Below are 15388 nucleotides of genomic sequence, written 5' to 3'. Positions count from 1 at the left end.
GGTTATGCACGTCTCTTTTTTATGCATATGTTCTGAAAATCCTTACCCGCTCAGTGTAGAAAGTAAAAAAAAAACACCATAAAAAATGCGTACAATTTTGTTTTTTCAGTTTTTCATTCATTACATCTTTATCATTTTTTAACCGAATGAGTAAATATTCTACGAATTCTTCCTGTTTATATTAGAAACTAAACTTCACCTTTTTTTTCAACGAGTAAGAAACAAGTTAATGTGGATGACCGTTCATTATATTCAAAATGCTTTCACAGATTTAGAATTTTCAACTTTTACACAATTTGACCAAAATTATGTTTTTTTGTTTTTTTTTGAAAGGTAAAAGTTGTAAAAGCCCGAGCGGGATTCGAATAATGACAAATACAATGAAGGCTGAAACAGTTGGGAAAGAAAAGAAATTAAAATTATACTTGATTTTATTGTTGATTTCGATAGGAAGTGTGGACCACAATATGAAGGTGTCCCAGGCCGTAATATCTTTGGTTGGCACGGATGTGGATGATACAAAATAAATCCCACTTTCAGCATTTTCGCAAAATAATGGTTTTCGGTAAAAACCGCTTTTTACGTTGTGTATACCAAAAAGCTTGCTAAGATGCACTTTCCAGGGTTCATATGATTCTGGTGTTTTTAAAATTCCCGCCGTCATCGAACTACGTATGAACATGACGCCGGCATTGACTACAGTGTACAGCATGATGCAGATGACTCTTCGCTTCTTTGATTGTACTAGATCAACACAGAGAAAACCCTACTTAAGGTGAGTGAAATACAATGTATCCTCCGATTGTTTATATATTACATGATGAAACGTTAACTTTCAACCAGTAAACAGATCTAAACACATACGTTGATTCAAATAATCGATATTTAAATTTCCAATACAAAAAGTTAGATAACCCGTGCAGGTAATTGTTCGACTACATTTGAATCGATTCGTCTTTCTTTGATTTGTAGAGATGAATGTGCGGCACTGTAGGCTCCTGTTACAGGGACTGTCCTGTCTGAGAGATGAGGGGAAGCACGCCGATTTTAACCTGGTCTATGGGGACGCAAGGACTCCATGTCACAAAGTTGTGCTGGCCGTTTACTCTCAAAGGATGCTGGGTACCTGCCTCCAGTCGTCAGTTAATTTCTTGGAGATGGAGAATAATCCCGAGTACCTCGTGGAGAAGCTGTACCACTGGACGAACGTCGGGCTCGAAGATCTCGACGTCAAAATGTCGAGGGCAGCCGACGAACTCGATATAGAATTTCTTGTAAAATCAAAACAAGTTCAAGTCATACAAAGTCGTCTTGACGTCATGGAAAGGGCGCGACTGAGGGTGTTCTCGGAGCAGCTACTGGAACTGTGGAGGAATGAAGTACTTACTGACGTAATACTCGAAGTGGGCGGGGCCAGCTTCCGGTGCCATAGACCCGTCCTAGCGGCAATGTCTGGTTACTTCGACGCAATGTTTTCGTCGGGCATGAAGGAATCCGAGGACCATATTGCAATAGAGTTACACGGATTTGATAAACATGTCGTAGAAAATATACTATCTTATATCTATACAGGGAAGGCGGACATAGACAATGCAAATGCCGATCTCATGTTTGCGGCCTCGGTATATTTTCAGATAAAGCCATTAAGAAATCTTTGTGAGAGGTTCCTTTGCACACATACAGATGTAGACAACTGTGTGGATGTCCTAGCTCTAGCAGAATGCTACAGCTGTAAAAACCTGGCAGATAATATATTAAATTTTATAAAAGAAAATATCGTAGAATTGCTTGGTAAGAAATCCTTTCAGAAGTTGAATTCTCATACACTTCAGGAACTAATATCAAGCGATGATCTCATTGTACCGGGAGAGGAGGGCGTGTTGAACCTGATTCTCCAATGGTTTGACAGACAGGACAATCAATCCGAAGAATCTCTGTCTTCCCTGCTTTACCATGTCCGGTGTTCCCAAATCAGGAGGGAAACCCGCCAGAGGATCTGTGGGACAAACCCCCACTTGGCGAAATACTCCTCCTGTCAGACACGACTGCTGCAGGTCGACGAGCATATGACATCAGATTCATACAGAAACGACCACGTGCTCCTGGTTGTGAGACCTAATCACTTCTCTGATGACGTCGACATCGTCTGCTACAGCTTTATGCAGTCCGCCTGGTTCGCGCTGAACCAGATTACCAACTTTAACCCGGGGGGAAGTCCGGGTATATGTTTCCATGACAACTGTGTTTACATATCGGGGGGCTCGGGAAATCTTAACAACTTTGTCAAATACGATTGTCGCAGCAATGAATGGACATTCTTGCAAAGGATGGGCTTTCGGCGATTTGGTCACTGTATGTGTGGAGTAGGAGAGGACATTTTTGTCATCGGTGGAAAGTCAATGCCCAACGACACGTTCAATACTATTCAGAAATACAGCATTGGTAAGGGTGCTTGGTCAAAAGAAGGGGAGCTCCGCATCCCGGTGTCGGACGCCTCCTGCGCATGCGTTGCTTCCCAGATCCTGATTTTTGGCGGCTCCCAGAGCATTGTCACCTTTTCACACGCCATACAATGCTATGATCTGAAAACTAGAACTTGCACGGAAATTGGTTCCTTTCCAAAAGGCGTCCTGACCGGAATAATGAGGATCTGTTCTAACGAGGAATATTTCTTCCACGTCACTGCCGAGGGGAAGCTTCTACAGTCCAGCAGAACGGACCCCTATGAGTCCGCGCCCGAGCTTATCGGGACCATTTCACAGAGGCTGATGATGACGGCGTACTCTGTGGTGTACTACAAAGGAAGCGTTCTCCTGGTCAGTGACACAAAAACAGCTCAGAGAGAGGCCAAGGTCATCCGATACAGCGTCACAGAAACCAAGCAGCTGCAATGTGACATCAAGAAACTGCCCTTCCCACCAGATTCCAACCAATACTTTGCTGTGGTGGTAAATATAAACAAAAGACACCTTAGTCTACCGATGACTTAGTGAACTATGGGTCCATGTATATGGAATTAAATGATTATCAAATACTTAAGATGTTCTATTCAATTAAATGTTTTTGTATGATTCCTGAATGTGTCAGCAGCAGATTTTTAAGGACTATCAGTCCCTAAACATTAAAATGGTTGACATAATAAACAGTTTTTGTCAATTTAATGTACTATAACTTCCGAGATAATTCTACTGTTAATTGTCTTTAGTAAATAGATATGTTTATTCACCAATCAAATCAAGGGCCTTCAAGGGCTGTACAATAAATAACAATAATAATATAATCATGATTATAGCAAATAATGGACGAAATACATGGATGGAAAGAATGTCCAGGTCCACATTGCAGGCTTATTCTACTGCATGTAACATTATTTCTACATAAATAATATATGTTTCACATGGAGAAGATTCTAACTACATCTACACAATAACAAGATTGTCAAAGAGCAGTGCATAATGCATATATAAATATTGCACTGGTTATGGAAGCCTAGTCGGTTACAATGGGAGGTAAATCTGATCTAGAAAACACATACCAGCATTAAGGTTGTCTTAGACGTATGATGCAAGGGTATGCGTTTATTTGCAAGTACAGGGAAGCATTCATATATCAGTGGTTATTGTTAATGCATGTTCCCCCAAGCAGTACTTTAGTATTTAAACAGACACGTTACTAGTATATATCGCCCAGAATATGTATGTGTATTCCATATACAATCATATGTAGACAATCAATAACACGTGTGTTCAAACGATTTTATCCATGGTTTTTAAAAACATGAACAAAAGTTGTTGTTTTTTTTTCGATTTTCATAAATAATTTTTCATTTAAACCACAGTGTGTTACAACCAAAACACATTTTCCACTTTCTCATAAAAAATAAATTCATATAAAATAAAAAAAAAATAGGGGCAAATATTTTTCTTTAAACAACTAAATCATGTTTCAGAAACGATGCTCCAACGATACATAGAACAAACTGTTGATACATGTAGCTTTCCACCTTAACATGTCATGTCGGATGGCAGTAAATACAAAATTTACAAGTTGTCATGTTGTACATTTTGTATTCACTGCCACCCGGTAAACAGTTCAAAATTTACAATATGATTCAGACACCTTTAAATAGAGTTATCCCGCTTTGAATCCTGTTGGAACGCGTAGAAATTAAATAGCGAGCTCAAGAAAGGTAGGTGCCGAGTAATCTAACCTGTTGTTAGGATATCTCCAATTTCTATGTTTCTGAAAAGAAAGGGTTTGATTACAGTGCAAGCTAATCAGCTTGTTGTAGGGCATGTGAATACTGTAGATGAAGTACGAGACATGTGGGGGGAGGGGGGGGGGGCGTTTGGTTTAACCGAGTTATCGATCTACGACGGTTGATCATAATCCTTGAGAACCTGCAAGTGATTGAGGTTACATCTGTTCTTTAAATCATCAGCAATGAACTGTAAAATGTTTTCAGGCATCAGTAATAATTTGTAAACAAGGAGACCTAAAAAAGGAACGCCTCTTTTGAGACGACTGTTCATGTTGGGACATCAGCTGTTTTTAAAATATTCTTTATAAACAACGTGGCATCGATGAGTACTTATACCTACTGTGCTGTGTTTGATAAATCATCAAAATTATTAAGAAAGGGTGTGAGACATGCTTTGAAATGCGGATACAGATGTACATATAGAGATCTAAGACTATCGTAGGTCAGCCGGGAACAATGATCAGTCTGACTCTATCCCAATCAATTCGGCTCCAAAGGTCGACAATTTCTTTGTTTACATGTTTGGTTTAGTCTTTTAAATTTTCATTCAAGAGCATTTCTTTTATCTGTTTTCACTTGCTACACAACTCAAACATCTACGGAAAATATTAGAAACCTGAATCATTGACAATTAAAATCTTTGTCATTCTTTGAGCCCAGTAAAAAAGGGAAATCAACATTTATTGAACTTTGATACATGTTACAAGATTTAGCTGTCGAACAGTCGGCTAACAAATCTAACGACGAATATTATAAGGAAATGATAACTGAACTTTGTACAGACCGAGAAATTGAAACCCTCATTGGAGGTACAAATTGTATATGCTCCATTATCGGAAACTATGGACATAATGACTGAAAGTATTTACTAATTTTATCAACCGTCTAATTACAAACCAAATGTATACAAACTAGATAGAGTCTTTGTCAGTACCCATCCTCTCTATGGAAACATTGAAGCCCCCCCCCCCCCCCAAAAAAAAAAAATAAAAAAATGAAATAAATGAAAATTCACGTTAATGCGAACTTAAATGACTTTAACGTGCAATTCACGTGAAATTACATTTACAGGAGATAATATTAAAGATAGTCTTATCTAGCGAGGGGAAATTCACGTGAAAATCATGTGAGAAAATATCACAAGAAATTATTGTAAAGTGAATTCTTTCAGGTAAAGTGTTACAAGAACTTACGATAATTTCCTGAAATTGTCAAAAATATTTTCATTTATATATTACCAGCTGATAGTACTATTTAAATAAAAATTTATGAATGATAATATTTGTTATAAAACCAACATAAGTTATATTTATTTAAGTAGTATCCACAACTTGTCAACTGCCTTAAGATTCTGTCTGTCAGTCAACAATGTTGACTGACAGACAATATTATGTTGACTCAACATAGGATTGTTCTTATTAAAAAGACATAATTATACACATTTTCAGTAGCATGAAATGACTTAGCAGACTCTTCTTGAGAATGTCTTCTACAAAACGTATGTTATGACGTTTTACAAGTGTAAAATGATGGCCGTACATGCGAACATTGACAACCCTTTAACTTGTGTTTTTAGGTGCTATGGGACAGACAGAGCCGGACCGTCTGAGGACTGATTACGTCACCGCCCTGTGCTCGGGGCTGCGGCAGCTGTACGAGTCCTCCCAGTATAGTGATGTGGACATCGTTGTGGAACAGCGGACCTTCCACTCCCATCAGCTCCTCCTGGCGGCCATGTCACCTTACTTTGACGCCATGTTTACATCCGGGATGATAGAATCCCAAAATCGCATGGTCAACATCCAGAACGTCTCGAGCTCAACTTTCGATCTCATCCTGAAATTTATATACAGCGGGGAACTGGAGTTAGACGAGGACAATGTGGGGGATCTGCTTCAAGCGTCTGTCATGATGCAGATCAAGTGTCTAGTGGAGCGATGTGAGGAGTTCATGATTTCCAGAGTAGATACAGAGAACTGTCTAGGAACATGGAAGCTTGCCCAGGGGCACGGCTGTCACCTCTTAGCCCGGAAAGCCTTTAAATTTATTCTGCATTACTTTTTCGAAATCTGCCATACTGAGGATTTCAGAGCCCTTGACGTGTATGACGTCATTAGTATCATTAGTGATAACGATCTGAATGTCAAGGACGAGGAGATCGTCATGGAGACCGTATTTGACTGGGTTCACGCTGATCTCAATAACAGGAAGCAGCACATTGCAACTCTCTTCCCGTATCTGAGACTTCCGCTTCTGCAACCTGAATATCTCCTGGAGGTCGTGGAACAAAACCCCCTGATTCAAAGCGAACTAGAGTGCAAAGATATTCTAGAGGAAGCTAAACGTTATCATCTACTTCCGGCTAGAAGACATGAGTTTGTATCTCCGCGACTTGTTTATCGCAATTCCGGTGATTTTGAGGAAGTTGTCGTCTGTATAGGCGGGAGTGACCACCGAGAACTTTCTACCAGGACTGTCACGTGCTGTAGGTCAAACATGACGTGGAACTACCTTGAACCTTTGCCCTATGACCCTGGTGTTGAATTTTCTACGTGTTCATACGGAAATGCAATATTTGTATCTGGTGGAAGCTCGAAACTTAAAGGAATGTTGTGTTACCATACTAACTGGAACACGTGGTCACGCTGTCAGCCGATGTTGCTAGGCAGACGACGTCATTCCATGGAGGCTGTCGGTGAATCAGTGTATGTGTTGGGAGGATATGATGACGGGAATGAGGAAGGGTTCCGGACTATATTAGCAATAGAGAAGTTTAAGCTGGTAGCTGGCGAATGGGAGGATTGTGGGTACCTTAGTACGCCGGTCCGGTCGGCTGCTTCCGCCGTTCATAGAGAAAAAATATTTCTGTTTGGTGGGGTAACTGGAGAGGACTATGATACTAAGATTGTTCAGTGCTTTGACACACGGCGAAACACGTGCACCGTTATATCTCAACTTCCGGTTTTCTGTAGATTGTCGTCTGCTCTAGCTTATCAAAAGAAAATCCTCATTATTTGTCCGGACGGGGAGATTCTGTCGTTTCAAGAAGGAGAAGTAGAATCTGTTGGCAGGATTCCGGGGTTCGAGCGTTATAGCTTTGGTTCAGTATTACAAGGCGATTCTGTGATAGTTTATGGCGGCATAAAGTCGTCAGAAGTATTTGATGACGTCATCTGTTTCAGCATCAATGACAAGACGTCTTCTCTAACAGGAACGTACATGCCCCAGAAGCTGTTTGGGTTTGGATGTGTGAAGTCGGTCATTCATAAGAAATACCTAGATAAACCTGTCTCTTGACCAACAAATTCAACTATACCTGTTTCATGTGACTTTCTGACCAAGAAATATTGCAACATCTGTCTCCAGACCGAGAAATACAGCTTTTTCTAAGATTATCATTGGTGTGAGATCGGTTTGTTTAGTGTGAGAGAAAAAAAATACCGAAACATCAGTACCGTATCTGCTACATGACTGAGATATTATTATGATATTATATCATCATATAAAATTCAAATTATTGCAAATAAGTTCCTTTTTACTGGGATCAAATCATGAAGCAGCCGTGCAAGATACCAAAAATAAACGTTGCGTCTACTTATAGGAAAATGACTTTGGACTTTCCTGATCCGATTCAGTGATGAATTAACTGTATGGTACATGTGTGATGTTCAAAAGTTTATTAAATAACCATAAATATGCATGCATTTATTTTGGTTCTTGATCTTATTCGCTCTCTCAGACTATATTTCATCTAACTGTCTTTTCTTGGCTTTTCTGTCTTCTTGTTTCCACGAGAATATTTCCTTTTTTCGAGGCAGTATGTGGAAGCATTAAATAGACCAATATGATTCGTTAATCCCACCAGTCCAATAGGTAGGGTGAATCAATGTAGAGCTATCCAGCAACCCGTAATCTCGGAGACTGACATTTTTATCCTGAGCACTCCTAAGCTTGTTTGAGTCTTCGATCAGGTCTCAAGGAAACATGGCTGACCTCCGTGTTATTATCAAACAATTTATTTCCTCAAAGAAAAAACCCATTGGAATTTGACCCCAGCATGTTAATTTGGTGCCACCTACCAGAGAGAGGGTTATGTCGGGTTATAGCTCACAGATATAACAACAACTTTGGTAGTTGTGAATAGTCACTATTCCAGTGTAAATGTATAGACTTGTACTGTAATTATAACGTAACGCTGCGACACGTAACATCAACAGCCGGCGACACACGCTGTTCAGTATAACGTACATCTATATGTTTCCATGACGGGTGAATTATGGCGTCCCTGACGTTGCTTGTTATCCATGTATGTTTCTACTTCTCATGTGTCAAGGTAAGTTGACTGATTGATTGGGTGATTAAATTGATTATTTGTTGATAGGTACGTTGAAAAAAAAATCAATAGGTTAATGGACAAATAATAATAGCTAAGGTACACGTGGACTGATATTTGAAGAAGTGTATTATTAAATTGTATTTTGTTAATTGTACAAGTAAATGTACGTGTACATCCTATGTACCAATATATTTTATTATACTTTCATGTTAAATACTGAAATCTGATTGGTTTAGACACAATTGATAATCCGTTCTATTACCCTCAGCGTTTGCAACATACTTAGCAACGGGTAACACAACGAATTGTTACATGCGCGTAAATTATGCGCGGACGGTTCGCCGTGAAATTCACGTCATTTCTATATAAAAGCAGTAAAAAATCTCTAAAATTAAGACATTCAGTATAATAAAATAAATAGTGCCTGTTTGGGAGAATAACAGTTGAAATTGACACCCCTCGAAAACCATTGTCAACTTCCGCTTCGCGTCGGTTTACAATGGTTTCCTCGGGGTGTCAATTTCAACTGTTACCCTCCCAAACAGGCACTATTTATATAGTGTTGTCCTGTGCTCGTTCATATCCAAGAGAGACAAATAGAAACTAATTTGCATGAAATAAAATGGAATAATTGTATAAAGTTCGATTTCTTGTTTTTGCAGGCTTTTTTCTGCAAAAAGGATATAATTTGTTCAGGTATGATACGTTCATCAAATTTATAAAAGTCTTTTGTTAAATGACTGAATATAATTCCTTTGTTAAGGTATGTTTATTTCCATAATGTGTAGAACTATGAATGGTAGTTTTTCAGACGTATAGAACAAGTAGGTTATCACAATGTATAGAAATACAATTAACAGGGGGGTTATCACAATGTATACAAATACAATTAACAGGTAAGTTATCACAATGTATAGAAAATAAGAAATACAATTAACAGGGGAGTTATCACAATGTATAGAAATACAATTAACAGGGGAGTTATCACAATGTATAGAAATACAATTAACAGGGGAGTTATCACAATGTATAGAACATTAGAAACACAATTAACAGGGGAGTTATCACAATGTATAGAAAATTAGAAATACAATTAACAGGTGAGTTATCACAATGTATAGAAATACAATTAACAGGTAAGTTATCACAATGTATAGAAACACAATTAACAGGTGAGTTATAATTACAATGTATAGAAATACAGTTAACAGGTAAGTTATCATCACAATGTATGGAAATACAGTTAACAGGTAAGTTATCACAATGTATAGAAATACAATTAACAGGTGAGTTATAATTACAATGTATAGAAATACAGTTAACAGGTAAGTTATCATCACAATGTATAGAAATACAATTAACAGGTAAGTTATCACAATGTATAGAAAATTAGAAATACAATTAACAGGTAAGTTATCACAATGTATAGAAATACAGTTAACAGGTAAGTTATCATCACAATGTATAGAAATACAATTAACAGGTAAGTTATCACAATGTATAGAAATACAATTAACAGGTGAGTTATCACAATGTGTAGAAATACAATTAACAGGTAAGTTATCACAATGTATAGAAATACAATTAACAGGTAAGTTATCACAATGTATGGAATTCAGTTAACAGGTAAGTTATCACAATGTATAGAAATACAATTAACAGGTAAGTTATCACAATGTATAGAAATACAATTAACAGGTGAGTTATCACAATGTATAGAAATACAATTAACAGGTAAGTTATCACAATGTATAGAAATACAATTAACAGGTAAGTTATCACAATGTATAGAAATACAATTAACAGGTAAGTTATCACAATGTATGGAAATACAATTAACAGGTAAGTTATCACAATGTATAGAAATACAATTAACAGGTAAGTTATCACAATGTATAGAAATACAATTAACAGGTAAGTTATCACAATGTATAGAAATAAAATTAGCAGGTATAAGATATCACAATGTATAGAAATACAATTAACAGGTAAGTTATCACAATGTATAGAAATACAATTAACAGGTGAGTTATCACAATGTATAGAAATACAATTAACAGGTAAGTTATCACAATGTATAGAAATACAATTAACAGGTAAGTTATCACAATGTATAGAAATACAATAAACAGGTAAGTTATAATTACAATGTATAGAAACGCAATTTACAGGCAATTTATTACAATGACTGATAGTTTAGTACACATGAATTAAAGATTTGCGCAAGAGCATTTTGAAAAGCACTTGACCTGTTGCTTTTTCTTTAAAATAAATATATACTCCATATATATATTGTACTGTGTTACCATTACGTCAAAGTGGTTTCCTTTCCCTCCTACCTAATGTTTGGAATGGTCCGATATATGTTACATATTTTTATTAATTAGAGTTTCCCCCTTTCCTTTTTGATTAGTTTAAGCACAGTTCAATTACAATTCCCCACTCCCCACACACACGCACGAAAACGTCTGAACAAGTTCCATTCTACGCTGTATTCAAATACGGATGGTAATGACCCATTTAGTCCCTAGCTGCAGGGACTGAATATGTCTCTTTGAACTATATATTCCACCTTAATCATAGGGAACAAACTTTTTTTTATTATTCACCGAGTAAGAAGGAGGGTAGAGACTATCACCTTTCTGTGAGGATTTAAGCAAAAGATAAATTCACACCTTATATTAAATGTATGTTTCCTTATTGGTTTTGAATAAATAAAGGATTAGATACAACAATGAGGGATTTTCGTGGAATCAATAAATGATTGTGATTATTTAACGTTAACCCCCCTCCCCCTCCTCCAGGAATCTACGCCGGGTGTGCAGTTCTAGCTATACCCGGGGTCTTCGTAAGAATTGTTTTGTACAGTTCAAGAAAATCTTTTGATTTTTATGGCATCTATAAAAACCAAAGGCCAAATGCAAACTGAAAACATTAAAATGTGATCCGGTCAGGTACAATGTTTATACTATTCAAAACAATAGCCCATTCTACCCGTTACTCTTTCTAATTTAACTATGTAGGCCATCAGTTCTGCTGCAATGATGATACAGAGTGTTGTAACCTCACTGAAGTCCACAAACTCTGGTGTAAGTAAATTCTACGATATGTTTCTAAGCAATACAAAGGTATTACACTAATGTTTCACTGAAGTCCACAAACTCTAGTGTAAGCAATTTTAGGATATGTAGAATTTTTTAAGTAGTAAGCACACTTTTTTAAAAAATAAACTTTTTTTATCCTAGTCAAATGTCTGTTAAAAGTATATGTGGCATATTTTTTCATGCTCAAAATATTTGATTGATTTATTTATTTAAATATGTTATATAAAGATATCTTCACAATAAATTACGCAGTTTATATCAATCGGGTTAAAAAGATATAGAAATTAACATATGATTTTTATAATTATTTTCGCGTCCACAATAAATGCAGCATTTGAATAAACCCCGCCTTAAATCGGCCACGTGATACCACGCTCAGTCTATCACAACAATAATGGCGACGACGAGAAAGATAGGTATACCCGTAGTACCGTTAGGTTTGACAGACTTGGCCAAGAAAGAAAAAAGAGACAGACTGTCAAGGATAGGAACAAAGGGAAGATTGTCATCGGAGACCATGTAGATTGATGGAATAGGGATTAAAGCGAATTAACACTTAGTTTAATAAGTTTTTATCATGATGTTGCAGGGGTTTTGCTAGTCAGGTTCGTACGTGCTCCATGTGTTCCATGTCTTTACTTTATAAGTTACGAACCACAAGTGGATTTTCGTTTCGAGAAATTTTGAGTAAAGAATAAATAAACACTCTCAGTACAATCATGCATCCCTCAGGGAGAGGGGGTATTCTTTCATTTTCCGTGTCATTTATGATTAAATCGTGTTTCATCTTTATTACACATAATTAGCAATTTATATAGTTCTACATTAATGAATAACGGAATAAAAATGCTTCGGGTACCATCTGATATAGGAATTATTTGATTTAAGACATGAAAAACGTGATTCTAATTTGTAAACAAACTGTTCTTCCATCGTGTTTTCAATACTAGGTTTTCCCGCACTCATGCGCAGTGGCGTTACAAATGGCCGATCACATTAATATTCATCAGACGTGTAGCAAAGTTTAGAGACAAATAACTAAAGAAAGAACACGTTTTACGGGCCTAGAGTTTGTGAAACGTCTAATTATAAGAAGCATGATGTATATTTTTACTAAAACTCATGTCAAAATTTTTACTCCATATATGCCACATATACCTTTAAAGATAAAAAGTTACAATACATAAAAATGGATAGAGGGTATAATTATTTACGCAGGCTTCTTAATTTATCTTTCATCGTTTAAACTTAACTACTTTGTACCATCGTTCCAGGATCCTTTAACTTGACTCCCATCTTTCCAGGATTCTTTTACTTGACTTTCATCGTTTCAGGATCCTTTAACTTGACATTCATCTTTCAAGAATCCTTTAACTTCACTAACATCGTTCCTGGGTCCTTTAACTTAACTATCATTGTTTCAGGATCCTTAAACTTAACTTTCATCGTTCCCCAGGATTCTTTAACTTAACTCTAATCATTGCAGGATCCTTTAAATTGCAGGATCCTTTAACTTATCCCTTATCATTGCAGAATCCTTTAACTTAACTTTAATCATTGCAGGATCCTTTAACTTAAACCTAATCATTGCATGATCCTTTAACTTAACTCTAATCATTGCAGGATTCTTTAACTTAAACCTAATCATTGCAGGATCCTTTAACTTGACTCTAATCCTTGCATGATCCTTTAACTTATCTCTTATCATTGCAGGATCCTTTAACTTAACTTTAATCATTGCAGAATCCTTTAACTTAACACTAATCCTTGCATGATCCTTTAACTTAACTCTTATCATTGCAGGATCCTTTAACTTAAACCTAATCATTGCAGGATCCTTTAACTTGACTCTAATCCTTGCATGATCCTTTAACTTAACACTAATCATTGCAGGATCCTTTAACTTAACTCTAATCATTGCAGGATCCTTTAACTTAAATCTAATCCTTGCATGATCCTTTAACTTATCTCTAATCCTTGCATGATCCTTTAACTTAACTCTGTATGTTGCAAGATCCTTTAACTTGACTCTGTATGTTGCAAGATCCTTTAACTTAAACCTAATCATTGAGGGATCCTTTAACTTGACTCTAATCATTGCAGGATCCTTTAACTTAACTCTATTCATTGCAGGATCCTTTAACTTGACTCTGTATGTTGCAAGATCCTTTAACTTAAACCTAATCATTGAAGGATCCTTTAACTTGACTCTAATCATTGCAGGATCCTTTAACTTGACTCTAATCATTGCAGGATCCTTTAACTTAACTCTGATCATTGCAGGATCCTTTAACTTAACTCTGATAATTGCAGGATCCTTTAACTTAGCTCTGATAATTGCAGGATCCTTTAACTTAACTCTTATCATTGCAGGATCCTTTGACTTGACTCTGTATGTTGCAGGATCCTTTAACTTGACTCTGTATGTTGCAAGATCCTTTAACTTTAACCTTATCATTGCAGGATCCTTTAACTTAACTCTGATAATTGCAGGATCCTTTAACTTAGCTCTGATAATTGCAGGATCCTTTAACTTAACTCTTATCATTGCAGGATCCTTTGACTTGACTCTGTATGTTGCAGGATCCTTTAACTTGACTCTGTATGTTGCAGGATCCTTTAACTTGACTCTAATCCTTGCATGATCCTTTAACTTGACTCTGTATGTTGCAGGGTTCTGGTACGTGGTGGCGGTGGTTCTTTTCTTCATCTTTAACCTGGTCCTCGCCCTGTGTAGATTTAGGAGGACCAGTTCACTCCCCGACCTACAGGTACAGGCTGGTCGGCCGATGTACGGGAGTGTTACTCTACACCTGCCACCCCCGCAGTACAACCCCCCTTCTCCGTACCAATCTGGAACACCTGACTAAGTATGATTTTATTTAAGTTGATATTGATTTCTATATACAGTTTTCGTGAAATCAGTTGATATCAATTGCATGAACGAATCGGACACTTGGCTAGCGAAGATGTATCTATTGAAGTTTTGTGTACACATGTACTATACATTTGATTTATTAATGAATTGAATAATGCATGGCGTTACTTTATTGATATAAATGATCTTTTTTGTACTTGGACATGACATTTAATGATATATTAAATGACATTATTAGGTTTATACAATTATGATATATTTTGATATAACTGATGAATATTGGTATCACTGATGATGTATATGGTGATGTGAAAAAAAGTTTATATACATAATTCACGTATTTATATAAGCAACATTGATGTACAGTAGTCATACTAATATTTGATCAAATCTATCAAAAAGTCCATCGGGCTTTATTGGATTTGGTCACGCCCAGATCACCTCATAATTTCTGAAAAATGCATTTTTTTTACTTTTCAAAATAGACACATTCCCCGCCATCGTACCGATGAAGAAGTGACAGAAATGCCGGAGAATATTTTTAAACAATTAAGCTATGATTTACTTTGGGGGATGCTCGCCGTGAAATTTGTTACCAATGTTGTAGTTGAGTGCATGTATTAGTTTTTTATTTTTTAAATCTTAGCCCTGTGAATGTGTTGGTGTAATATTTGTATGGTCATTCTATTAATTATATAAATTACATTTTTAGCTGACTTGTTTATTTTTTACTTTAAATCGTTCTGTTTACAAATACTGAACATTAGAACATTGTTTGTGTTGTCTGATTGGTCTAGAGAGTAGTGGTT

General features: G+C 36.6%; 2 protein-coding genes across 3 annotated transcripts; both read left to right on the top strand.

Moving 5' to 3' along the window:
- The first annotated feature begins 441 nt into the window (after positions 1-441).
- LOC128164744 (uncharacterized) lies at positions 442-7959 on the top strand. The gene is made up of 4 exons (XM_052828738.1): positions 442-775; positions 973-2989; positions 3590-3615; positions 5838-7959. Exons 2-4 carry the CDS (start codon positions 975-977, stop codon positions 7556-7558), a joined length of 3762 nt encoding a protein of 1253 aa, XP_052684698.1. The 5' UTR covers positions 442-775; positions 973-974; the 3' UTR covers positions 7559-7959.
- Positions 7960-8095: 136 nt separating this feature from the next.
- On the top strand, positions 8096-15289 carry LOC128167238 (uncharacterized). 2 transcript variants are annotated; one of them, XM_052832833.1, is made up of 5 exons: positions 8096-8594; positions 9260-9293; positions 11621-11686; positions 14375-14571; positions 15065-15289. In XM_052832833.1, exons 1-4 carry the CDS (start codon positions 8538-8540, stop codon positions 14569-14571), a joined length of 354 nt encoding a protein of 117 aa, XP_052688793.1. In that variant the 5' UTR covers positions 8096-8537; the 3' UTR covers positions 15065-15289. The 2 variants fall into 2 exon arrangements, with proteins under 2 accessions (XP_052688793.1, XP_052688794.1); XM_052832834.1 differs by lacking the exon at positions 11621-11686.
- The last annotated feature ends 99 nt before the right edge of the window (positions 15290-15388 follow it).

The sequence above is a fragment of the Crassostrea angulata genome, chromosome 10 (genome assembly GCF_025612915.1).
Source record: "Crassostrea angulata isolate pt1a10 chromosome 10, ASM2561291v2, whole genome shotgun sequence".
NCBI classification, from domain to species: domain Eukaryota; kingdom Metazoa; phylum Mollusca; class Bivalvia; order Ostreida; family Ostreidae; genus Magallana; species Magallana angulata.
The sequence above is the reverse complement of the archived record's forward strand: the minus strand, read 5'-3'. Positions and strand labels throughout refer to the sequence as shown.